Source organism: Primulina tabacum, chromosome 4 (genome assembly GCF_025594145.1).
Source record: "Primulina tabacum isolate GXHZ01 chromosome 4, ASM2559414v2, whole genome shotgun sequence".
NCBI lineage: Eukaryota > Viridiplantae > Streptophyta > Magnoliopsida > Lamiales > Gesneriaceae > Primulina > Primulina tabacum.
The window spans coordinates 47,853,338-47,880,227 of NC_134553.1; the positions used below are offsets into that span (position 1 = coordinate 47,853,338).

At 31.9% G+C, this 26,890-nt stretch overlaps 2 protein-coding genes across 4 annotated transcripts in view; both read right to left on the bottom strand.

The window, feature by feature from the left end:
- Positions 1–4,699: 4,699 nt before the first annotated feature.
- Positions 4,700–6,287, bottom strand: LOC142543579 (3-ketoacyl-CoA synthase 6-like). Its single transcript, XM_075650930.1, has one exon. The coding sequence runs from the start codon at positions 6,253–6,255 to the stop codon at positions 4,834–4,836; it is 1,422 nt and encodes a 473-aa protein (XP_075507045.1). The 5' UTR covers positions 6,256–6,287; the 3' UTR covers positions 4,700–4,833.
- A 13,996-nt stretch (positions 6,288–20,283) lies between these two features.
- Positions 20,284–26,890, bottom strand: part of LOC142543584 (protein FLX-like 3) — a 76,118-nt gene continuing 69,511 nt past the window's right edge. Inside the window, exons 2-5 of one of the 3 annotated variants that reach the window (XM_075650934.1) lie at positions 24,426–24,490; positions 21,345–21,875; positions 20,649–20,779; positions 20,284–20,544 (exon numbers count right to left, since the gene is read on the bottom strand). In XM_075650934.1, coding sequence (XP_075507049.1) covers positions 20,438–20,544; positions 20,649–20,779; positions 21,345–21,875; positions 24,426–24,460 — 804 coding nt within the window. In that variant the 5' untranslated portion in view covers positions 24,461–24,490 and the 3' untranslated portion in view covers positions 20,284–20,437. Of the gene's footprint in view, positions 20,545–20,648; positions 20,780–21,344; positions 21,876–24,425; positions 24,493–25,014; positions 25,125–26,890 lie in introns of those variants that run through there. The other 2 variants (XM_075650935.1, XM_075650933.1) reach the window with 2 other exon arrangements.

Here is a 26,890-nt window from a genome sequence, read left to right on the forward strand (position 1 = left end):
CACTATATAAACCACACAAGATGTGAATTTGAAGTTCATGGTTTCCTTCTCTAAAACAAAAATAAAAAAAATAAAATGAAATCCATCAAACTAAGGCAAAAACTTGTGTGAGACGGTCTCACGGGTCTCACAGATATCTTATTTGGATCATACATTAAAAAGTATTACTTTTTATGCTAAAAGTATTACTTTTTATTGTGAATATCAATAGGGTTGACCCGTCTCACAGATAAAGATTCGTGAGACCGTCTCACAAGAGACCTACTCTCAAACTAAATGCGACGTCTTTACGGAATTTGCTCAAATATATTATAACTTACAAACCATGTCAACTCCATACACTATCTAATCGATGTAAAAAATCTTAATATAAGTCATTCTCACGTAATGATCTTATCACGTAAACCATGTAAAAACCTTCTTACGTAGGTGTTTCTAACGATCGATTGACTCTTCATTTAGCTACAGGCTTGATTATAGTGTGCCATATGGCAAATTAATTGACTCGTGGGATCAAGTTATTGACGCCCAGAGATGGACTACCGGTCTTTTATCTGTCGCTGAAACTAACGTTTATTACTGGGATTTTGGATCAATTTTTTGATAAAGAAGTGATAATATTTTTTTTAAAAAAAAATATTTCTGTAAAATAATTTTATTTTAATATGTTATTAAAACTAAGTAAGTTAATATTTAGCTATTTTAACGATAAAGATTTTTTTTATTTAAAAAAACACTAAAGCAGACGCACTAGGGTCACCATCTAGTGTATATATACGAAGACGAAGAAGTTTCGTTTAGTATTTGCTTAAATTTAAATTTAATGCGAAGGTATATACTTTATGTGTATAATTCAAAGTTATCATTAATTAAAAAAATTAAATAGACATGAAACTTCCAACTTCCTCCTCCGCAACTAAGTAGGACCGATATCTTTTTATTTTTTTTCATCATATTAGTTATTTCTTAGTTATTAATTGACAAGCAGAAATTCAGCTAACATGCACGTGTAATCTAAAGGACAATTCAATCTAGTGGAATCCATCGACTACTTCAAATACGACAATGCAGTAAAAAATAGAAAAACATGATTATTTTATGCCAAAATATAAATTCGTAATCTTCACTACAAGAAATCTGATATATTGTGATGAACCGTACGTTCAACGTATGATACCATTTGTATGATGACAGCATAATGTGCTCAGTGTTGCTCAAATAACGAATCGTGTGAGTCCATTTTCCTACCTTTATTTTGGGTTGTTTGATGACTGGACAAAGCTTATGCGTCACGAAATGTAAGCATTTGACGACATAAAGCACACTCAACATCGTTGATACGCAGCGGAGAATTTTTCCTCCAATGTTCTGCATCATTTGGTAACATGACTCGGTTAAAGCATCGTAGAAGGTTGAAGTGTGTGTCTCTACTATTGATAATGTGCATCATCTCAAAAATGTTGATATCATGACGCAAGTCTTAGTCTCGCAACGTTAAGGGTTTAGGTCCATTACATAAACTATCTATAGTGGATGGTTCTAGGGCCACAAACATTAGCTCAAAGCATAATGATGGTGAAAAAATTATGGTTATGCAACAAAAATTATCAATGAGCAAAAACAGATTATATGTGAGCAGTAACAAACTATAGTGAGCAACAACAAAATACATTATTGCAACACTTGCAACATGTCATTTCTGTTTTCTCTTTCCAGCCTCCACCGACAGGCTCTTCGACTTGATCTTCTTCATGACTTCCCTCGCCTCCGGCAACGACTATGTAGTTTTTTTTAATTATTTTGCAACATTATCCAATTATTGTTTCAGTAATTTTGTTTTTGGACATTATTTGATTCGTTTGTTTATCTTTTTGAAAAATATTTGATTATTGAATTGTAAATTACACATATATTAATTTTGTTATATATAATTATTTTATCTGATATTCATATTTAATAGATAAAAATAACATTAATGACACATTTTGGCAATGTTTTTATAGTGTCGGAAAATGAGGATGAATAAAAAAATAAAAAAATTGGTAACGCTAAGGGCGTCGTCAAATATTTAATATCTTTGGTGATGAAGATTTTGCGTTGCTAAATAATTACAATAATATAGAAATATTGAAATCGAAAAATACATTTCGCGATGCAAGGAAGGCGTCGCCACATGATAATACCTTTTGGCGACGTGTGGGATCAGTGTCACGAAATGCGTACACCATTAATAATGTTTTATTTTCCGCGTCGCCAAAGAGCCGATTGACATTGGATACAAACAATTTGCGACGCAACTCGTCGACGAGTTTTTGCGTCGCCAAATATTCGGCGGCGTGTTTCACTTATATTTTGCTACGTTGGTCAGTTTTGCCAAATGTAAAATTTCTTGTAGTGCGTGGAATTATGTGGAGTGATATATTTTCTTCAAAATATATCGATAATATATTGATATAAAGGGTACTTTAAAAGAATGGAAAAAAAGGTAAGTAAATTCAATGTCTCAATAATATATATATAAAGTGTAGTTTAATTTATCTTCATGCAATTGGTCCTCCACATAAATGATCAAGTAAATCCTATACAATCTAACTATCTAATAATAAAGAAGTTTCATTAGTTAATTGGTTGATGACTCATAATGAATCAAATTAGTCATTATTAAATATATTATATGCTATAAATGAATACATACATAATAGGATTATATTTAATTTGCCGCCAAACTAACCATTAATCTTTGATTTTGCCCCACTCTACGCACGCAATTCCTACATACCAAAAACAAGCAAAGCTAGCATTTTGGGGTAAATAGGTTGGCCTACCAATTGGGTAGTGGTCACTAAGTCCATTTACACCTGCTTGGCTAAAATTTTGTTAAAATTCTATTTATGGTCCTTGTTTCTTTAATTTCCACACCCTACTCTCGTATTTGGTTGATTTTGTGAACCAATATGAACCAATATGTGGAATGCTTTTTGTTAAAGCTATGGAATGTTGGATAGATTGAGTCACCTTTTGTGCCATATGTCTCCGTCAGAGTCAATTGTCGAACTCAAACTCGATCAGTTTATGTCGAACTCCAGTTTTTATTAATACAAAAACTTTCATGAGACAGTCTCACATGTCAATTTCATGAGACATATACCACATTTAGATCACCAATGAAAAAATTATGTTTTATGTCAAAAATATTAATTTTTATTGTAATCATGATTAGGATTGACCCGTATCATAAAAAAGATCTGTAAAACCGTCTCACAACTGACCTACTCATTATAAAATACACTCCTTCATCAATTTTCATATCATAAATTGACAATGTTTTCCTTCAGTAGTTATTTATTTTTATTAAATTTATTAGTAATTTCAATTTCTAAAATAAGTTATCCAAAATTGACAATGTATTCCGAATATAAACAAAACATATACTGGTTAATTTTAAAATTAGTATGTTTAACGTAATCGATGATTGTCCCCGCTGTACTAACATATGTAATTTCAATATGCTTAAGTTCTAACTCACAAGAATGACGTATTTTGAGAAAACTTCTCCGTGTCACCTGTGCCATAATTTCTCACATCAAACACGATTTATTTTTGAGTTTTTAAGTGACGAGTTCTCGGAAAGAATATACACATTATTGATATGAGAAATGCTTTTTTTAAATCTTTTTATGAATCTCATTTTAATGTGGAATCAATTAATTCATGTTCTTCATCGCTAATTCATTGGTTGAGTTTTCATTTTTCAGTTATTAATCGCACGTATCAAAGATCACGTATTGCCGTAGTATCTTCAGCTTCGACAGATGTCACATGCCCACCAAATGTAAATGAGTTCAGTTCAAATTAATATTTTTATGCTCTAAAAATTTTAGATATTCGGTAAAAACTTGATATAAAATAACAAAAGCCTTACTTTTAATATATTTTGTATTTTATCCTCAATTTAACAAAAATATTGGTAAATCAAATTTTTTTTAATATTCAAACAGTTTTTATGTGTTTTTAAAATTAATAGATGCATATTTTTTATACTCCTAATGAAACTTGGGTTAAAATACGAAATATTAAATTTATAGATGATAAAAAAATTATGAAAAATGTCTAGAGCATAACAATTCTAGTTGTAACATGCAAACTATTACGTTTGTATTTTTAAGTTCAAATCAAAATCTATAATATAAGGAAATAATAAAAATGGTAAATTTGTCAAGTAAGAAATTTTACAAGTAAAGAGGAATGTTATTAATACTTTTTTGGAGTGTAAATAAAACTCCCCAATAGAAAATATGAGTATTACTTTAAAGTCTTATTTTGTTGTATTGTCAAATTTCGTATACATGATATTATATTCAGGTAAAAAACTTGTATGAGACGGTTTTACGAGTCGTATTTTGTGAGACGAATCTCTTATTTGGGTCATCCATGAAAAAATATTATTTTTTAGCTAATAATATTAATTTTTATTGTGAATATCGGTAAGATTGACATATCTGACAGATAAAGAGTAGGGTTAACCTACTCTACATTCACCACTTCATCACATTGACTGTTTCAGATATTGTTCAAATTTTTTTTAAAAAAAATTAGGTATTGAAGGATAAGTCTAGAATTACTGGTATTTTATCGTAAAATGGATACATTGCACATAAATTATATAGCCTTTCCAAAAAAAAAAAAAAAAAAAAAAAAAGAGGTAAGACATTCTTGAATTTGGATTAAAATCTCACCCAACTCCTGGTAAATATGAAAAAAAAACACACTTACACACACAGGGGAGAGAAACGCAATATTGAAATTTTATTTAAATTTAATTTTCAGATTTCCTTAAAGTTTGACGATTTCTGGTATATAGACTGGATATTTATCGATGCAATCAGCCCAAGCTCCGTCCGATGGTTTCTTGATCGTCCGATTGCATTTCCAAACCGCACTGTTGCACTTAAATCCGCTCCCGAAAGCAATCTGCCACACTCTGTCTCCTTTCTTCATCCTCCCTTTATTCTCAATGTAACTCAGTTCATACCAAAGTGAAGAAGAAGAAGTGTTCCCAAATCTGTGTAAAGTCATTCTCGAAGCCTCCACTTGCTCCGCCGTGAGGTTGAGGCTCTTCTGAAGCTCATCGATCACCGCCCTTCCGCCGGCGTGTATGCAGAAATGGTCAAAAGCCTGCTTGAAATCTGGAATATATGGCTTAATTTTGGGGTTGAATAGCTTCCTTCTGATGAGTGAAATAACAAAGCGTAGCTGCTCCGAAGCAGGAAGGACTAAAGGGCCAAGTGTAGTGATATTGGATTTCAAAGACTCGCCAGCGATTCTCATTAGATCAATGTTCAACATTATTCCGACATTCCCTTCGGAATCCTCTTCTTGCGATACGCATCTGTATGATTTATCATCAGCTCCTTTGTGGGTCCTCACAACATGAGATAGACGATACTTTGCGCGGCTGCGATCGGAGCTCCGGTTGGACAAGAGTATGGCGGCGCCACCCATTCTGAACAAGCAGTTGGGGAGGAGCATGGCTCTTTCCTTACCCATGTAGCAATTGGGTGTAAGAATCTCTGTACTTATAACCACAGCATTTGAACTTGAATGCTGTTGCAGAAGATCATTCGCTAAATCGAGTGAAATCAAACCCGCGCTGCATCCCATTCCGGATAAATTAAAACTCTTGATATTACTTCTCATTTTGTATTTGTTAACCACCATGGCTGTTAGAGATGGAGTCGGAGAAAACAGGCTGCAATTCAAGATCAAGATATCGATATCTTTGGGCTGGATCCCGGTTTTCTGAAACAGCGAATCCATGCAAGAAAAGATCACAAGTTCAGCTTCTTCTCTAGCAAGAGCCATATTCGGGGTGGGAGGAATGTAATGGATTGCGGGTGGCAGGCATGTTGTTTCACCAAGACCTGAGCGTTCAAGAATCCTCATCTGGAAGTGGACACTTTTAGGCTGAGTGGGTAAAACCAATCTTGCATGCTCCATGAAACCTGCGAAGGAGACTCGCATGCTTTGAGGAGTCTTGAAGAGGGCAAAATCTACGAGATAAACAGTTCGGGGCCGTTTCATGAGGAACACAGTCAGAGTGTAAACGATGAAGAATGAAAAGCAGAGGATCTGTAGAGAAGTGAACTGCATGGAATTCCAGAGTTGCAGGATTTGTTCGGGGCTTGTTTGAATGATGAAGGAGATGATAATGGTGGTGAACAAAAAGGCCACAATGTGTGGGATTTGAGAAGCCATTTTTCGCCCGTTTGGGAATGTGAGAGTAATTTAGGAAGATCGAAGGATATTTATACTAGATTTTCTTGAAGAATATATTTGGTTTGATAATTGTTGCAACTTTTGTCGGTTCACCTGTTTACTTCTAGACAAAAACTTGTGTGAGTCGGTCTCATGTGTCGTATTTTGTGAGACATATTTTCTTATTTGGGTCATTCATGAAAAATTATTATTTTTTATACTAACAGTATTATTTTTTATTGTGAATATCGGTAAGATTGACCCGACTCACATATAAAGATTCGTGAAACTGTCTAACATATTCTTACCTCTGAAGTCTAAACAATGAATTTTTAACAATTCTAAATTATACATATTTTTTTAAATTTTACTCTTAGTTGTTTCACTTAAGGACATCGCAGTTTTATTCAATTCATTTGCATGATTTTCAATTTTAGTGCATTTTTACCGTAATATTGATATGATTATGAAAAATACAAGTGTGTCACAAAAAATGGTTACATGCCTTCGAAAATTGATGACGTGGCTGAGGTTACGTTAGTACTTCCATGAAAAATGATTAGAATTGAATAAAAATAAAAGTTAGTAGAATCGGACCATGACTTAACCCATAAATGACCAAAAAAAAATACAAGTTAAAAGACCAACAATATAATCTTTTCACCATAAAAATATAAATTTTTTTCGTTTAAATTCTTTATCTATTGTACGTATAATCTCTCTTCTAACGTGTGAATTAGCGTAAAATTAATACACCTATACGTATAGCGATTGATATGCTAACAACAATTAAAAGCGATTTAAGTGAAAATTTAAAGTCGAGAGTGCATTGGCGGCGGTTGAAATAATTATTGAACTGGGTACCATATAATAAACCTGAGAATTACGTTGCAAAAATAATAATTAAATAAAAAAATAGTGAGATCATCTTACGAGTCAATTTTGTGAGACAAATATCATATTTGAGTCATCCGAGAGGTTATGAGTCAATTTTGTGAGACAACTATCATATTTGAGTCATCCGAGAGGTTATGAGTCAATTTTGTGAGACAACTATCATATTTGAGTCATCCGGAGATGTGACCCGGATGCTGCCGATTCATCGCATGAATAGGGATGGTCACTTTCGGTTTTTGCGATTTTGCTTAAAAAGTTTAAATCGGTTTTTTCATATGCGGTCAATTAATCTTTAAAAAAAATTCTTTGTTTTATACATAGAATTATATTACGATTTTTGAGCGATTTTGTACGATCTGGATCGCTTTGTCCTTTTTTTGGTGAATGGTCAATAATAAAAATCAAATATTCAAATCTAATTTTAAAACATAGTGTAATTACTATAAGTATTTATTTTGTTTAACAAAATCTTACATGATTCAACATACACAGTAAATTATTTATTATTAGAAAATAGTATTAGACAATTTTTTTCATCCAAAATTATTTATTTGATGCTAGGTGTTGCATAGTTGCTCATGATTTCTTATTTTTAAGATTAATTTGAAGAATATTTAAAAAAAGGATGAGCTTTTTTTGTAGGACGAGCGATTTTGAAAGAGAGTTGAGAGAGATACTATATGAAGACTTCTTTAATTGAATATGTTGTTTACATGTTATTATAACTTTAAGTAAAATACTATGGCAAGCAGTTTAGGGAATGTTGTTCTTGAATCTTGACAAAACAATAATATGCGGTTCGGTTTATGGTCATTATTTTTAATCGTAGTTTTTAAAAAAATGAGAAAAAAGATGCAGTGCAATTCGGTTCGAGCAATTAATAAAAATTTGATCACCCCTACTCAAGATGACGAGGAAATAACTAATGAGACTAGGTTAAGCGGTTCATGCCTGAAGTTTACTTCTTTGTTGAGGACTCTAGTATATAAATCTTAAGGTTCAAGGAGAAGAGAAACCTTAGGAAGAGACTGGTTGCCCTATTAATGAGTCCGATGAATCGGAAAATAACGGCAATGGGCCACATAAATCCGTTGTCCAAATAAGAAATAATGGTGAGATGAAATCGAAGAAATGAAATATCTCATGCTGATGTCAGCATTGTTAACTTCATTTTACGTTCTTACAATGATGATATGAAGTTGTAGAAATGATGTTGAAGTATGAATTTTTTATTCCACTAGATAAATTTGAATTTAAAAAACAGAATAATTCATCGTGAATTTATGGTATACTGAATGAATATTCTTAAATTTGTATTATTAATTATCTTCAAAAAAATAATCAAAATTTATTCATCTAATAAATGATAATAATTTTCACATTTCGAAAAACATTGATTTATTCGTTAAAATTTTGATGGAATGAAAAATATGTAATTTATATATTTTTCTATTTTTTTATTAATAAGAGTTTCACTCAACCAATATATCAAATGCAAATACACTATGCACCACCATTTAAACTCCAAGTATGTTCGATCATGTCTTTTTAAAGCATGTGGTGTAATCATGTGCTCAGAATGTCAACACATCACTTTAGAAAAACGTTAACTCTACGGTAGGATCTCTTGAATGGACATCATCCAGGAGAACACATTCATCATCTCGAGCTGGGAAACACGATATTTAAGCATATAATCCCTTTCGTCTTCAACAAACATGTTATTGAGAATTATACATGTTTTCATTATATAATCCAAATTAATTGGATCTCAAATGTGAGATGAACATCTTACTATATGCCATCGTATTTGGAGTATACCAAATACTCAATCAACATTGGAAGGACTTGATCATTTGCAAGGTTTAAGAACAAATTAGACCTCTCTTAAATGTTTATGTCGTTTTATTCTGGTACGCCAAAATATACATGTCAAATCCATAAATATTTCGATGGAACCGAATGTAGTATGATCGAGGGTTAATTTTGGAGCCCACTTGATATTTCCTTCTCAGGCTTGTCGGACAATTCTTCCAAGTCCTACGCATGCAATCAAAATTTCCAAGCATCCACGGAAATCTTATTCGACCATTTTCATAATTAGCTGAGCAACGTCCTCAAATGTTGGTTGTCTTAAATATTGCTCATAAAATATATTATACCCCGCTTGAAAAATATTTTCAAACATTCCAATGTTGTCGATGCACATATTCTCAAGTATTCATCAACAATATTGCTGCAACATCATATGTAAGCAATCTGACCACATTCAAAACTTTATGAGAGATGACAACCTGAACTTAGCAGAAGCATCCTTCCGTTGGACATATTAAGAAACATTGGTTGTAAAGCTTTAACCTCCAAAACATTTATCTCTTCATTTAGAATTGCCTTCAAAAATATTTCTTGTTATAGATGGGACTATCAACAAAGTAATTTTTATATAATCTCTCAGACCTGACAACACGTTCTCGATTTTTTTATTCTCGTCTTTATATAATCTCTCAACCTTAAAACACGTCCTTTTTTTATTACTGTTTGTAGCCTTTATTGTTTATGTAATTTAACTGAAAAAAATTTAAGAAAAAAGTAAAGAGTTTGTAGGACCGAGTGCTTACCACTTTACCAATAGCTATAGCTAGTAGTAATGGTGCAACTCAAATCTTTTAAACCGCACAACAGCTCAAGCACCACGGTTCGATCGCTCTACCAAGCAAAAACAATTATTACACCCAGCAATCTTCCTCCCAATAATTGCACTCCTTGCAATCAATGAGAATCGAACCCGTGACATTGGCTCTGATACCAATTGTAGGACCGAGTGTTTACCGCTTTACCAATAGTTATAGCTAGTAGTAATGGTGCAATTCAAATCTTTTAAACCACACAACAGCTCAAGCACCACGGTTCGATCGCTTTACCAAGTAAAAACAATTATTTCACCCAACAGAGTTGAACCAAACCTGGACCCAGACTCGAACCGCCAAGTCCATAACTGTCCTGTAACCTACCACAAGCGGACCGATTAGATCCGTCGGGTCTGACCCGGAACTGGCTCGGTGTAAGGACCGTGTATCGTATTATCGTAAATCTTATGTGATTATCGATAATTTATGAAATTGTCATGTGATTATGTATTTGATGTATATCATGACAATGGAATTGAGAAAATGAATATTGAATATGAATTGACGTTGTAAGAGCTCGAGTAGAGAAGCCGGACGCCAATATAGTACAAAAGTCAATATTTGTACAGAACATGTGGCGCCCGGGCGGTAGAAAATGACCGCCCGAGCGCCAGGGTATATGACAATTGTGTTCGGGCAGAACACTTCGCGCCCGAGCGGTAGTTTGCGACCGCCCGAGCGCGATGCAAGTGGGTTTGGGCAGAACATGCCGCGCCCGAGCGGTAATTTGTGATCGCCCGGGCGCGGTACAAACAAAACTCGGGGGCAGAACGTCTCGCGCTCGGGTGAGCGCGAGAATTCTATCACCCGAGCGCCGAAGCGGTGGGGGATAAGAATAACTTTTCCTCTTTTCTTCTTCATTTCCTATTCGATGTCTTCGAAAGAGTACGAGAGAAAATCAAATTTCTTCGTCCGAATCGACTTCGAAACGCTGTCTAAACGCGAAAAAAATTATATATTTGTGATCTTCGCGTCGAGGGCTTCTGACTGAGGTAATTTTCTTCTGGCTTTCAGCAGCTCTAAATATCAAAGTGCTGGAATAGCATGTATTTGAAGTTGAATTTCCTGTATATAGTAGAATAACCGACAATAAACTCATATTCGAAGTCGGAACTGAATTATAATATAATTTGGATTTGATATGAATTTTTGAAGTTTCAAATGATATTTGAAACTCATATTAATGATTTTGAATTATGTTATTGATTGGAATGAGTATGTTATTGATGTAGATAAAGTATTATACCGATATCTTCAAGCTACATCGACTGGAACGAAGAATTGAGGTATGTTGCGACCGGGTAACATACGACAGGTATCTGTATTATATGATATATGTTGGATTGGTTTGATTGATTGAAATGAGAATACATGTCTATATGCCTTATTTGTTGAGTTTATGTGGCATACATGACATTGTGATTTGAATATCGATGTATAAAATAAATGTTTTGTTAACACACATCGTTTGATGCATACATCGATACATGACATGCACGTTGAGATATGATCCTTGGATACCCTGATATGATTTGATTGGATTCTAGGGTTTGTGAACACAATGCTATGTTTGGTATTACATGACCTTTAAAACATAGACATTTGTGGCCCCGACGATTGATATGAGATTTGGGATTTGATGGCGCTTCGTCGACGCTATCATACGAGTATCCCTTATTGAGGCCGGTGTGCCAGCTCGAGCATTGATTTGATAGCGATTCATTTGATTCTGACATGTGCTCAGTGGATGAGCATTTGACCTGATACCTCCACGACATACATGCATTGCATATCATATATCATTGTTTAGATATTTGTGGTATATATGATGGTTGTTCCATATGGAGCTTTGCTCACCCCCAAGGGGGGCTGTTGTTGTCTTTGTGTGTGGACAATGGCAGGTACTCCAGAATATCAGGAGACCGGAGAGGGTACTTCTGAAGGGAGTCACAGTTGAGTTGAGGTTTATATTTTGTTCCCAGTATATATGTATATGTATTTATATACCGGGGCATGTCCTGAGAATATGAATTGTTTGTATATGATTGGTTATGATTTCGTGTGGGCATGTTTATGATGTGAGATTAAATACTATTTTTAGTATTTAAATTATAGAAGAAATATTTCGGGCTCATTGTAAAGAAATTTTAAACTCGTTTTCCGCTGTATTTAGTTAACCCTAATCAAAGTGCATTGTAGTAACGATTAGGAGCTAAGGGCCCCACACCCGGCCCAAAGTCAGGTCTATATATGGTGGAAAATTAAAATTATAAGACTATATTTATTCTAATCTCCAATAAGATATAGATGATACGAAATCAAAATTTGGATTTGTATTCAAGCTCAATGGTAATGTTGTCTCTCGGAAGAGTTCCAAGCAAGACATCACAACGGATTCAACCAATGAGGCCGAAAAATTTTGTCCAAAAGTTAGACATAATTCCTAACGAAGTTGATCCAGTCCCGGTATACTGCGACAACAACTGTACCGTTGCACAAGCAAAAGAGCCTAGATCTCATTAGCGATCCAGACATGTACTGAGGAAGTTTCACATGATCTAGGAGATTGTGGGAAGATGAGACATATTTGTTTAGAGAGTCGCATCTGTAGACAACATTGTTGATCTACTGACAAAGCTTCTTCTATGATCATTGTTTGATAAGCATCGCGAGACAGCGGGTCTAAGATCGATGGAAAGTTGACTATATGACAAATGAGAGATTTTTAGAGTAAGTGCCCAACAAGTCAATATGTGGCTTGAGCTTTATTGATTCTAATATAAAATAATCTTTATTTTAATATTATTTTACGGATTTATCCAATTATAACATTCACTTTAGTTGTAAAACCCGCGAATACACTTTAGTACCATGAGGTCTTCTTCGCAATGTTGATCATGAATTCATCGGGCGTGTATTGTATATTTTAAATATATTCTTACTTGTTTCAACTGCCTAAAATATGGATAAAGATTGTTTGAGTTTGAGACTAGAATCTGTGATGTTATTGTCATTTTCGTTTAGTATGGACATGTAGATGTATAATCATACATATGGATGATAATGGAATGAACAACTGAACAATCCTTCCTCAAAGTTTCAAGTGGTTATCATTTATCGAGTAGAATAGTCTGCAGTTGTGGTTGTACAACGTTAGTCCTTAGTCCCGAAACAACATGAAGGATCTACGTACTAGCACGATACTTTGACTTATTTACCGACTCTACGAGGGTTATCAGGTGGTGAGACTGAGCCTATCTCGGTCTTACCTAGGATTCGATGCATTGTAATAGGGGATCCATCGCTCATTTACGGATATGGATATCTTGTGTGATATGATGAGTTAATAGTGCAAGGAATCTATGACCAAAGTAAAAAATGTGATTTAGAGAAGGTGATTATCTAGTTGCACATCCGATATCACTATTATTACTCAAAGATACATCACATAATCTAGGAGATTGTGCTACTAGACACTTTTACCATGATCTCATGGGTGTGATCAGACTTGAGTTATGACATTCTTGTGATCAAGGGGTTGATATACATAATGAAGCTAATTAGGGTAAGCTCATATAATATATAAATGTTGTCTCGAATCAGGTGAATTGTAAACCTACGGTTAGTTGTATCCCTGAACTATTGAGGTTTAACAAATATTGGATTATGTGTTTCCATTGAGTAGTCGAATTCAAGGAGTTGGATTTGATGATTAAGTATGATGGAGATCAAACATATGACTTATAAATGACTAAAAGAGTTTATAAGTGGATTACATATTTGGAAGTTGTAGAAGTTATCATGACCGCTAATTTTGTGATGAGAGTACAACTTGCTATTTTGGTGAAAGAGTTTACAAAATAGGCAACTGTCAAAAATGTATCAGTGAAAAATTTTGTTTTTCGAAATTTTTGTTTTTCATTATATGCACGGGAGTTGTGTTTTTCGTCGTATTGACGTAGTCTGATCGTCGATCACGATCAATTATTTAATTAGTAAATTTAGAATATGCTCATTGAATAATAATTTAGTAGTTTAGACTATCATGAAAGATTAACAATGAATCTTCCAGATGCATCTAAAAATAATTGATTAATTAATTAAATAATAGTCAATCAATTATATTTAGTCATGCATTATCAAAAATTGATTTATTTAATTATATCATGTATTTTCAAAAGTTGAAAATACACATGAGAATTTTGACATAGGAAAAATATATATTGAAGAGTAATAATATCATGATGATTTTGTTATCAAGAATAATAAATATGTAATATAAATAGTTGAAAAAACACATAACTTGATACACAACAATATTAAACACTATATATTTTATCACACCATTATATCTATCTCAATATTTCGATTTGTTATCACTCAAGTTACAAATCCTCTAGTTATTTTATTATTCAAATCAAGTGGTACCTTAGTTGTTTAAATTAGGGGAAATTGCATTTTTTTTTCATGATTATGATATTCGGTCACATTATCGGTTAATTTACAATCATAGTCAACTAATTATTACTTTTTTTTATTTCAATTCATTTTCATTGAATTGCTTAAATGGAGTCGGAAAATGTTTACGAATCACTGAAAATTGCTACCGTACGAACATTTCTGATTTGACTGATGACATCAGCATTTCCTGTGAAAAATAACTAAAATTGAAAAAAAATGTAAATTAATGGACTATGACTGTGAAGTGGTTGATAAATAACAAAATATGAAAAATGTACAATTTAAAAGACAAAAATATAATTATTTTTGTTTAAATTATTTATCTATTTTACGTAGAATCTCTCTTCTAACGTGTGAATTAGCATAAAATTAATACACCTATATGTATAGCGATTGATATATCGATGCTAACAACAATTGAAAGCAATTTAAGAGAAAATTTAAAGTAGAGAGTTCATTGGTGGCGGTTGAAATAATTATTGAAATGGGTAACTATATTATAAACTTGAAAATTACGTTACATAAGTACTAAATTGAAGAATTACTTTAAATTGTTATTTTAATAAACCATTATTTTTCATTGATAGTGTATATATATATATATATATATATATATATATATAGACACACACGTCTATATTCCAGAAATAAATTTGGGGCTTGGTTAAATTTTCAGAATCAGACATTGATGATATTAACATTATATCAGTATTGGATTGTTAATAAAATATAATTTTTGGGAGCAACAATAAGTTTTGTTTGGAAAAAATTAATTCTGAATGAAATAAAGTGTAGGTATCTTGTGCGATCGTATCATGAATCTATATCCGTGTTTAAAGTGAAAAATAACAATTTTTGCATAAAAATTAATATTTTTCATGAGTTTGATCGGATATGAGATCTGTATCATAAAATTGATATGTGACATTATCATACGAGTTTTGTGTTAAATAATATAGATATGTTGTTTATGTTTTTGGGAAATATTTTATTTTATAGGAAAGGTAAAAAAGCATTACCTTTGGTATTATCATATGTGAGATGAATTGACATAATCCATATTTAGAATGAAAAATAATACTTTTGATATAAAAAATAATATTTCTCATGCCTCTGGTCGAATTTGAGATTCGTCTCATAAAATTGATTCATGAGACAGTCTAATTTGAGTTTTATATTGTTTCAAAGCACGAAAACTCGAATTGGTTGAATGAAGCAAACAAAATTAAATTAATTAATGAGCTGCTGTCTAAAATCAAAATAATGGACTGTATATTTGCTCAAAGAATGAGATGCTTGCTTTTAAATCCTCGACAACATAGTTAAAAGTATATTCAGTTCTTGTCAAATTGAAACTTTTTGTGTAGTTTCTATTCACACAAAAAATGTTTCCGCACTCTGAGGCCCATAATTATTTTTCGGATGAAATTCATTACAAAATATTGAAAATCTGGAACATATATATGGTATTGAATAACAAATTATTTTAGATCTGATACAAGTAAAGTTTTAAGTTTAAAATTGGAATAACTATATCAATATCAATACTTTCTATACTTGTTTATGTGCTCAAATATTATATATTAGTACTCGATATGAAAGAGTTTATACCGAAATATCATATATTAGTACATTTTTAATGTTTTATACCAATTTTCATTTGAAAAAAACATATGTCATTAATATCAAAACGTGCCAGTCACATATTACTGTCAGATCTGAAATATTTAATACTCAAATATTATATATCAATAGCATATTTTCAATTTTTTTGTAATTTTTATCCGAAAAAGATGTGTCATTAATATCAAAAATTTTTATATATATTTGAGTACTCAGAAATCATATATTAGTGCGATAATTGCAAATTTTTCACTTAAATTAGCCTATAAATTGATATGAATTATGCTAGTGTTGGACATAAGTACACGTCTTATTTATTGTTTTAGCGTCACTGGAGGAATCTTGGTAATACATCATATCAGGGCCAAGTTGACGTGTAAAAGAATAAAATTGGAGCTCGAGAAAATGAAGAAGAGGGACGAAGGGGAAGCGGAAGCAGAAGCAGGCGCCGCACGAAAGCAGTGCGCACCAGCGTGCAAGACGCATACAACCTTGCCATCACATCAACCCGTACATATATATTAATTAGTTTTATTTCATATTCAATTTGTTCAGATATATTACATAAGTATATTTAATTAACTTCTAATTGGATTGATATATAATTTTAGATGGAGTAATTTTATTTTAATCATATAATTTGATGTTTTTTTTTTATTTTTGTCCTGGTATTAGTCAATGCACAAGTTGAATTCACTAACATGCAGTTATTTTTTTCCATTTTAGTCTTTTTCACCGGAGTGACGACATGACATTAGACGAGTCAGCAATGTCCCTCGTGCCACACCAGTATTTCTAATGATATTTCAGCATTTTCCGGCTTCACTTCGGAATTCCGGGGAAAAATGACTAAAATCGAAAAAAATGAAAATTAATGAATTAAAACCATAAATTGACGAACAACCGAATAAAAAATAAAAAATATTAAAGTTATATGACCAAAAAATATAATTTTTCAATTTTAAACCATAAGTGCATATGGTGAAAATAATTTCTTGGATCTTACATTCAGATACTTCCATACATGTAGAATTTCTTCAAATATAGAAGCGCACGGATTTAGATTAGTACAATAAGTAAATCTGAGGCTAAATTGAAGCATCTTTACCACTAGAGTGTGGACAATTTAGACAGTGGTGTCAAAGAAAAAGTGCAAATGGATAATGGAGTTTAATTAGTTGAAAATTCCATAACTAAATAATTATAATAAAGTTGCAGGCTTGCAGCTAGTTAATTATTAATTCAGTATAAAGGCAGATAGGTGGCTGGTCATTTTCTCACCCCCTTCTTTAAATTGAATGAATGTGGAATCATACCTTTATTTTTTTGCTAAAAAATCAAAGCCACACAAAATCTTAGTTACCGCATTTTGTGGTAATTAGTTTATGAAATGATAAAAAGGTTTTGGAAAATCAATTTGTTAGACTTGAAAGAGGGTGAATAAACTTTTTTAAAAAACTTCTTCTAAACTTTGTCAACTAACGCGATCGGTCTTGATTTTGTTAAATATCAAAACCAGATTTTTTCAACTTCTTAAGAAACGATCGGTCCAAAATTGTGCGAAACGGTCCGATGAATCTTATGAACAATTTATACTCAAATAAAGCAATTTAAACATGATAAGTAAATAAGGAAATAACACAAGTGGTGTTTATGGATGTTCAGATACTCTACCTCCTACGTCATCTCTTCTTCCACTTATGCAATGATTTCACTAAAAGATTTTGGTTTTATAAAACTTGTAACAACCCGTTTCAACTTTAGAATTTATCAACTGGATAAATTAAGTGGAGTGTATTCAATTCATAGTTTTGATGATTTTTAATGACTTTTTCAAATGATAGACTTTTATGGATTTGATAGATTTTTATTGACTTTTACAGAATCTCACATATTTATAAACAGATTTATGTGAATTCATGTAGACTTTTTTGCAAGTTTTTTATATGATTTTGAGAATTTTTTTATAGAATTTAAAAAATATGTACTTGATTATAATATATTATTTTTTATTAATTTCTTTGAACCAATAAATAATTAACATATATAACATATTCAGTTTGAAATAGTTTTTCAATATTTATATTAATAAATGAATTTACTTATTTAAAAGTTAAATCATTTAATCTTTACATATGTATATATGTGGGTTTGTATGGATGCTTGTAAACTTTTTAAAATACATCAATTTTTTAATATGTAACTTTGTTTTTAAATTGATAATATACATGTGAAAAGAATATTTGTGTGGATATAATTTTGTATAAAAATATCATAGCTTACATATTGATTAAAATTGAAAATGCTAGAAAGAATAATTCATTCATTCAATTCAAGTCTTGCTTTTATTTTAAAAATCATGGTTGTTGTGAGGCTATTTAATTGTTAAAAATTAAACGATAATTTTTTGGATCGTCTTTATTATTATTGCATATTACATTAATTTGTATAAATCATAAATTAAAAATCACAAAATCAATTATGGAATTCAAAATTTCCTATGATATTAACATAAAAATTTATTAAATGAACAATCAGCCAAGAAATGAAAAATTAAAAAAAGAAAGATGAAAATATATACAGAGGTACACTTCCAAAATTTGAGAGAGTGATAGAGATAGATGAGAGGAGAGAAAATAAGAAAAGAGATATGTGAAGCGTAAGAGAGAGAAATAAATAGCTTGTGTATAAGTTAGAAATTTTAAAAATCCATCCAAATCTTTGGGTTGAACCAAATACAATTTTTACAATTTATAGTTGTACATTAGGCTTTAATGTTTGTATGTTGATGAATTCTATGAAGTTATTAAAAGTCTATTGCAAATTTGAATACCTATAGACTTTTATAGAGTTTTTAAAAGTCAATGTTGAATATCACTTAACTTTTTAAATCTCTATGAAAGTCTATTTTGAATACCACTAGACTTCTGTAGATTATGTAAAAGTCTAAATTGAATACATCTAGACTTATAAAATCTACAAAAGTCATTAAAAGTCAATAAATCTCCTTTATTGAATACACCCCCCTAAAACTCCTAGTAACTTCTTTCGGCGCTTGAAACACACAATCTAACAACCAATATTTGATACAGTGAGTGGTTGAGTAGTTTGTCACATACTAATGTGCAGGAGACGTTCGAGTAGCTTAGTATGTCGAGACCGGTTGAACAGTTGATCGGATTCTACTGAACGGGTGAATACCAGCAGTATAAAGTAAATGGTCGTTTGATATAACACAATAAATTATTATTTTTCATCGTCAAAACTATCAGATTTATTCTATTTTAATATTCAGTTTCCATTTTGACCAACATCATTACTTTCTTATTATAACAAGCATGTGAAAATTTTATATTTAAGTTCCTTCTTAATTAATCAGTACTTGCTAACATCTGTCTATATGTTGTACGTATGTATATTAACTTTTAAGTATTTAATTTTTAAAAAAATCAAATTTGTAAAATATTTATCGTGTAGCTGATAATAATAGTAATCTGAAAAACATAAAGAAACTTTAAATATGTTGAGCTTTAAATAGCTAAATGTGTAGTGGGGCTCATCCATTATTTGTATATAATAATACTTATGGACCTGATAAAATATTTTGTTACACAACTAAACTACACACAGGACAGGAGTACAGAAGTTTCTTTATTTCTAAATACCCTTTCAGCTTCGTGAGGTTAAAGCATCAACAACTCGCAACCCAAAATGCTAAAAACAAAAACCGACAGTTCGAATGAGAGACGATTAATCCCTTCAATATTGGAATACTATTATAATAGCTTGTATGATTTCTTTCATCATATATAAGAAACAAAAACTTATGTGAGACGGTTTCACGAGTCGTATTTTGTGAGACAGATCTCTTATTTGGGTTATCCATGAAAAAATATTACTTTTTATTGTGAATATCGATAGGATTTACCCGTCTCACAGATAAAGATTCGTGAGAAAGTCTCACAAAAGACCTACTCATATAAGAAATATTTGACTTGTCACCTCCGAAAACATCTTTTTGACGAAAATATATATTTCAATCCATTAATACCATGTCTTGACATAACTTAATGATAATGTTTAATTCAAATTTTCTGTCACCATTTGAAAATACTTCGCTAATACAGTATATTTAACTCAACATACTATATATAATATATTTAAATTTTAATAAACAGCAAATATTATAAGAAAAAAAATTAACTCGATATCAGTATCATATCACACTTTTGCAACAAAAACGTTTTGATTACCATATTATAGCAGTGTAAGGGAGTGATAATGCTACCAGTTATGGGTTGTGGGTTTGAAAATGAGAAAAATTGACTCTTGGTGGATGAAGTACACGATAGAATTATAGTGTCAAAAGGGCAAGTTTACAAAGTTTTCTTTCATTTGGAAGAGATGGAGAGAATAGTTGCTGCATGTGCAAATACAAACTACACAAGGAACAGGAGACCAGAGAGGGATAATAGCGTTTTGTTTCCTTCCAGACCACAGATAACTGGAAAAAATCAACGTCGAAAAGGACCGCGTTTATCATACGAACCCCATGTATCACCATATGGCCCTGGATATCTTGTTTCGTGACTTCCATTCAGCATTCCGTATCCTCGAATACCTGTGTCAATGGAAAGTTGGTTCAGAAAACATCGTTTTAGATGAAAATATCATCAAGCCTACTGTGGGGGCTTGTGTTTGTGAGCAAGGGAGAGATTGAGATACCCATTTCCATCCTTGATTGCTCAGCACGTAGTTTCTCCATTTCTCGAGCCATGGAGATGAGATTTTGCTCCATTGACAGATTTTGCTCTACCAGCTCTTCGTTCTCTTTCTTCTCATGTTCGTATATTCTCCTAAACAGTGAGTGGATGCAAAAGTAAAGCACTGTTATCAGAAACACAACAACATTTATGGGCGACTCATCTTAAGGAAATCTTTGAACACGCATCATAACTCAAATTTCAATTGGCCCCCCCGCCCAGTAACCAATTGATACTCATTATCCTTCGTCTTGTACCGGAGACTTCATGTGCTATCAGAATGTTAATGTTAATTTATAAAACTGTTGTTACAGCCACTTATCGTGAATTAAAAGTTATGTATGGACAGAATGTCACAAATTCAAATGCTGTGCGCACAAAAATTAATTTGTCTTGGGCGGTTATTTTTTGGGTCACTGCTGTTCAACGCCAATCAACATGCCCATTTGGTATGTTGAATTTGGGCCAATATTTCGCAGTCTGTCTTATATATGAGGGGACGTCCTAAATAGTAAATAATGAATTACTGTTGAGAGTTGAGACACCACCTTTCATAAGCTCGAGAGTTTTGGGGAGACGTTGTTTCAAACAATTAGCAACAGATAGCGCCAATCTAGTCAATCGTATATCAGCAATCAAGTAAGAATTTACTTCATACCTGGCATCAGCAAGCTCTTTCCTCATCTTCTCAACATCAGTCTTCATTACAGTTAACTCCTTGTTCTCAGCTTGGAGTTTATTAACATCCTTTGTGAGATTTTGAACCTGTGTCGATAAATCGTTCCGCACCCCACTTAGTTTCTGAGCCTCAGTCCTTAATTGAGCCACCTTTTCTCTCAGAGGTTCTGAAGCACGGAGTTCGGCCTCTAGTTTCAGCCCTCTTTCAATCAACTCCCTTCGTTGTGCCTCTCGTTCACCATTCAGTTTAGGAATAACCTGACTTAATCTGTGGATCTCATCTTTCACAGACGCCAAATCCCTTTGAAGCATCACATTATCATCAATCACGTGTCTGTTTTCAACAAGGAGTCTTTGAATGTCTCTTCTTTGGAGATCTAGTTCCTCTTCCAGGGCAAGAGGATGAGGAGGGAGGGGACCTCGACGCAAAATAGGCCGTGGATCATCAGGGAGGCCTCGAAAACTATCAGGATGGCGAGGCATGCGATTTCTCCCAGCCATTAGGAATAGCCTGAATAAGCCATTCCATGTTAACTTACTGATACGAGGCATCATAATACTAGGAAGATACACTGAGTAGAAGAACTAAATGTCACGCAAGAATCTATACATTGGGCACGAACTGAAGTTCTTCCCACTCCATTAAAATTCCAAAGCAATTGTACAAGCGTTATCACTAAACACACAAATCTAGAAACAGAAATCTAAGCATGGAGTCCATTATTTTATTGTGGATAAAATCACAACCAAATGTTTTTTCCAGACAAAATTTTAGGCCATCATTTAGAATTGCACCATACACAATTTAAATTATCTACTACAATCTTCCACACCAAACCATTCTCAAGAAACCTAAGAAAACTTATTCAAACAAATAAATTTTCAGTTAGAGTTCCTTGCTATTAGTAGCCATCATGAAGAACCAAGCTGATGCTTTTGAGAGAGGTTTTATTTATTTTCTAATGAGAGTATACAAATATACAAACTCAAAAGTTGATTAGATTGAAGACATTGTTTTATATAATTACAACTCAACCAATCCAAGTATGGTTAATGAAAGCTAAACCAGCAAAAAGAAAAAAGAAGAGTAATAGTAAATATTGTAGCAGGCCACAAAAGGACACAGGGAAAACTAGATAATATGTGCCACTTGAATAGTCCGCAAGAGTAGAATTAACCACGCCAAAATGTTACAAGAGAAGTGAAAATTAATATGCCCGGTCCATGTTAAAAGAATAGAATGGATAACTTGGAAGAAACTTGTTCCATTATATAAATAAAGTTAGACCAAAGCAATTATACAAGCGTTATCACTAAACACACAAATCTAGAAACAGAAATTGAAGCATGGAGTCCATTATTTTATTGTGGATAAAATCACAACCAAATGTTTTTTCCAGACAAAATTTTAGGCCATCATTTAGAATTGCACCATACACGATTTAAATTATCTACTACAATCTTCCACACCAAACCATTCTCAAGAAACCTAAGAAAACTTATTCAAAAAAATAAATTTTCAGTTAGAGTTCCTTGCTATTAGTAGCCATCATGAAGAACCAAGCTGATGCTTTTGAGAGAGGTTTTATTTATTTTCTAATGAGAGTTATACAAATATACAAACTCAAAAGTTGATTAGATTGAAGACATTGTTTTATATAATTACAACTCAACCAATCCAAGTATGGTTAATGAAAGCTAAACCAGCAAAAAGAAAAAAGAAGAGTAATAGTAAATATTGTAGCAGGCCACAAAAGGACATAGGGAAAACTAGATAATATGTGCCACTTGAATAGTCCGCAAGAGTAGAATTAACCACGCCAAAATGTTACAAGAGAAGTGAAAATTAATATGCCCGGTCCATGTTAAAAGAATAGAATGGATAACTTGGAAGAAACTTGTTCCATTATATAAATAAAGTTAGACCAAAGCAATTATACAAGCGTTATCACTAAACACACAAATCTAGAAACAGAAATTGAAGCATGGAGTCCATTATTTTATTGTGGATAAAATCACAACCAAATGTTTTTTCCAGAAAAAATTTTAGGCCATCATTTAGAATTGCACCATACACAATTTAAATTATCTACTACAATCTTCCACACCAAACCATTCTCAAGAAACCTAAGAAAACTTATTCAAAAAAATAAATTTTCAGTTAGAGTTCCTTGCTATTAGTAGCCATCATGAAGAACCAAGCCGATGCTTTTGAGAGAGGTTTTATTTATTTTCTAATGAGAGTTATACAAATATACAAACTCAAAAGTTGATTAGATTGAAGACATTGTTTTATATAATTACAACTCAACCAATCCAAGTATGGTTAATGAAAGCTAAACCAGCAAAAAGAAAAAAGAAGAGTAATATTAAATATTAATTAAAGCATGAAGACGAATACCATGGAGAAACACAAGGAAATGGGAAAAAAAATATTGTAGCAGGCCACAAAAGGACATAGGGAAAACTAGATCATATGTGCCACTTGAATAGTCCGCAAGAGTAGAATTAACCATGCCAAAATGTTACAAGAGAAGTGAAAATTAATATCCCCGGTCCATGTTAAAAAAGAATAGAATGGATAACTTGGAAGAAACTTGTTCCATTATATAAATAATGTTAGACCAATTCTGTCTTAACCAGATAAAAGAAATAAAGGTAGTCCAATCCTGTCCATAAACTAAACTTACTCCTTGCACAGAACAAAACTTGATAGCTTAAACTAATAAATAAATCAACTTTATTGAATCTGTCTTAACCAGAAGAATTATAGAAGACTTGAACAGTGAGGGAAAGCACATAAGCTGAATGACTACTTTCTCGAATCTTAACCCTCCCTTTCTATTCATTCTCACATTATACTGCAAACCATTCGAATGCGTTTCACATTCAATCAAGACTCGTGTTCTATGCCACAAGAAAATCCTGAATATATAATAGGTTGACACAAAACAGAAAATGACTCAACTCTGCGTTAAAAATATCTCTACTCTCCATCAATCCTTTAAATTTTTCTCAATAACACATGAATAAATGAACATGTTGTTCATACAATGCTTACCTATCTCTCAAATGTGAAGGTGACAGACCTAACATACTACTTTTCAACCTGGAGAACTTTGATCTATAAGAGAAAAAACAAGTGAAAGAAAATACCGCCTGTTTCAATTAAACAAAAAATATCTTTCTTTCTAATTATACAAATACGAGATGCAGATTTCTTCGCACATTTTCTTTAACGACTCAAAATAGGGTACAACCACCATGAATAAAATTTATCAAGCAACGAAAAGAAATCAAAAGATTCTAATTTTTCACCCAGATAGTTACAACTTACAACAGAAGTAAAATAATCGATTTTTACCAGAAAAAAGGATTGAAGCTGAAACTTTATACCCACGAGATTTCTAACGGTGCAAAGTTCATCCAGAACTTAATTTAATAGAAAACCCTACTTCAACAAGAATTAATTCCGACTATCGGGAAAATTCAGAACCTAATACAACAAACAATTGATACGTTTCAGCTAATTATTAATCCAAAAAATGTTCACGGAGGACATAAAATTACGATTATTACATCTATAATGCATGAGTTCATCAAATTAAAAAGTATACTAATAATAAAAGTTTAATTGAAGAAAGCCATACCTGCGAATTTCAGGAGAATTACAGACTCGAAAGAGGTTCTGGAAGAGCAAATTTTATTTTGGGGATGGATTCATGAGATTAAACCTTAACTCCTAACCACCACGTCCGATTGGGCTTTTATTCAGGTAAACCCAATAGTTTGGGTATACATGTATAAATAACCTCCAAATTTATGGAAATTACATGTTTATAAATTTATATATATATAAAAACCATATTTTGTCGGTATAAATATTTTTATCAATTTTTTATGTTTTTTTCCTTATAATATCGTATGTTTGTTAAATCTTAAAAACTAATATAATGCATTATTAATTAGATAAAAGCAAAAACTTGTGTGAGACGGTCTCACACGCCGTATTTTGTGAAATAGATCTCTTATTTGGGTCATTCATGAAAAAATATTACTTTTTATACTGAGAGTATTACTTTTTATTGTGAATATCGGTAGGGTTAACCCGTCTCACAGATAAATATTCGTGAGACCATCTTATAAGATACATAATCTTAGATAAAATAAGTGTATCAGAAAATTGATAAAAAATTATTGGAGGTGGTTATTTTTAGAGGGGTGATTTAAGAAGAATTGCATCAAAACATACCAAGAGATTAATGTGGTTATTATGTGGTCATCTTCCTTAATAGTTAATAATAGTAAAATAATTATTGCATTAGTATGAAGTTTTACTCAATGCGCATCGAATAATAGCGGTTGCTAGTTCTTACATCATAAAAAATTAATAATGATATTAAAATAATAATAGCGATATATAGATAGTTTGGAATTAGTTAATTCAATTCTTTAATTTTTTTAAGAACAAAAACATAAATACATAATTTTTTTGAGAAGATAGTTTCTTTAACAATTATTTAATTTGTTAGTTTATTTATTACGCTTATAACAATTCAAAATCTTGTACAGTAATAATCAATTCTAATATTGATTTAGTTATATTTTAGCTATTTGGCAAATGATGAATGGATAGAATATATACTCTGGTACCTTAAAATAATATCATTCTTGATTTAACACAAAAACTCTTGTGAGACAGTCTCACGGATCAATTTCGTGGGTCGAATATCTTATTTGGGATCATCCATTAAAACATTACTTTTTATGCTAAAAATATTACTTTTTATTGTGAATATCGGTAGAGTTGACTCGTCTCACAGATAAAAATTTGTGAGACCGTCTTACAATAGACTTACTCTTGATTTAAACTAGCAATTCTTGCATGCATTTGTTAATGTGTATAAATTTCATTTAACAAATAATTTTATTTTTATATATAGTATATGTTTTGTTGGTATAAATTTTAGAGTATGTCTCTTGTGAGATAGTCTCACGAATCTTTACAACTCTACCGATATTCACAATAAAAAGTAATATTCTTAGCATAAAAATTAGTATTTTTTCATGTATGACCCAAATAAGTGATCTGTCTCACAAAATACGACCCATGAGACCATCTCATACAAGTTTTTGCCTAAATTTTAGCAAAAAATTTATTGTGTTTTTCGTAATAATACAAGATAAAAATATATAAATATCATATGTGTTTTAAATTTATATACTAATACAAGTTTTTGTCTTTTTTAGGGATACTTTAGAAAAAAAATCATATAAAAACACATCAAGAAACATATGTTGTTTTTTTTTTTTTGACAAAAAAAACCTGTAATTTTATTCAAATCGTAGTAAGATCCTCGATTACAAGCTTTACTAACCAAATAGGAAACTCTACACAAATCCACACGAAAGGTGAGGGAGAGGAAATAGCAAAAGAGGCTAACGAGTGTGCAACACCATTTGCGGTGCGCAAGACATGTTCTAATTTTAAATGGGCATGAGAAGCCAATAAATTCCTAGTCTTTG

Excerpts from the sequence above, each read along its gene's own strand:
- LOC142543579 (XM_075650930.1), bottom strand. The coding sequence starts at position 6,255 with ATGGCTTCTCAAATCCCACACATTGTGGCCTTTTTGTTCACCACCATT.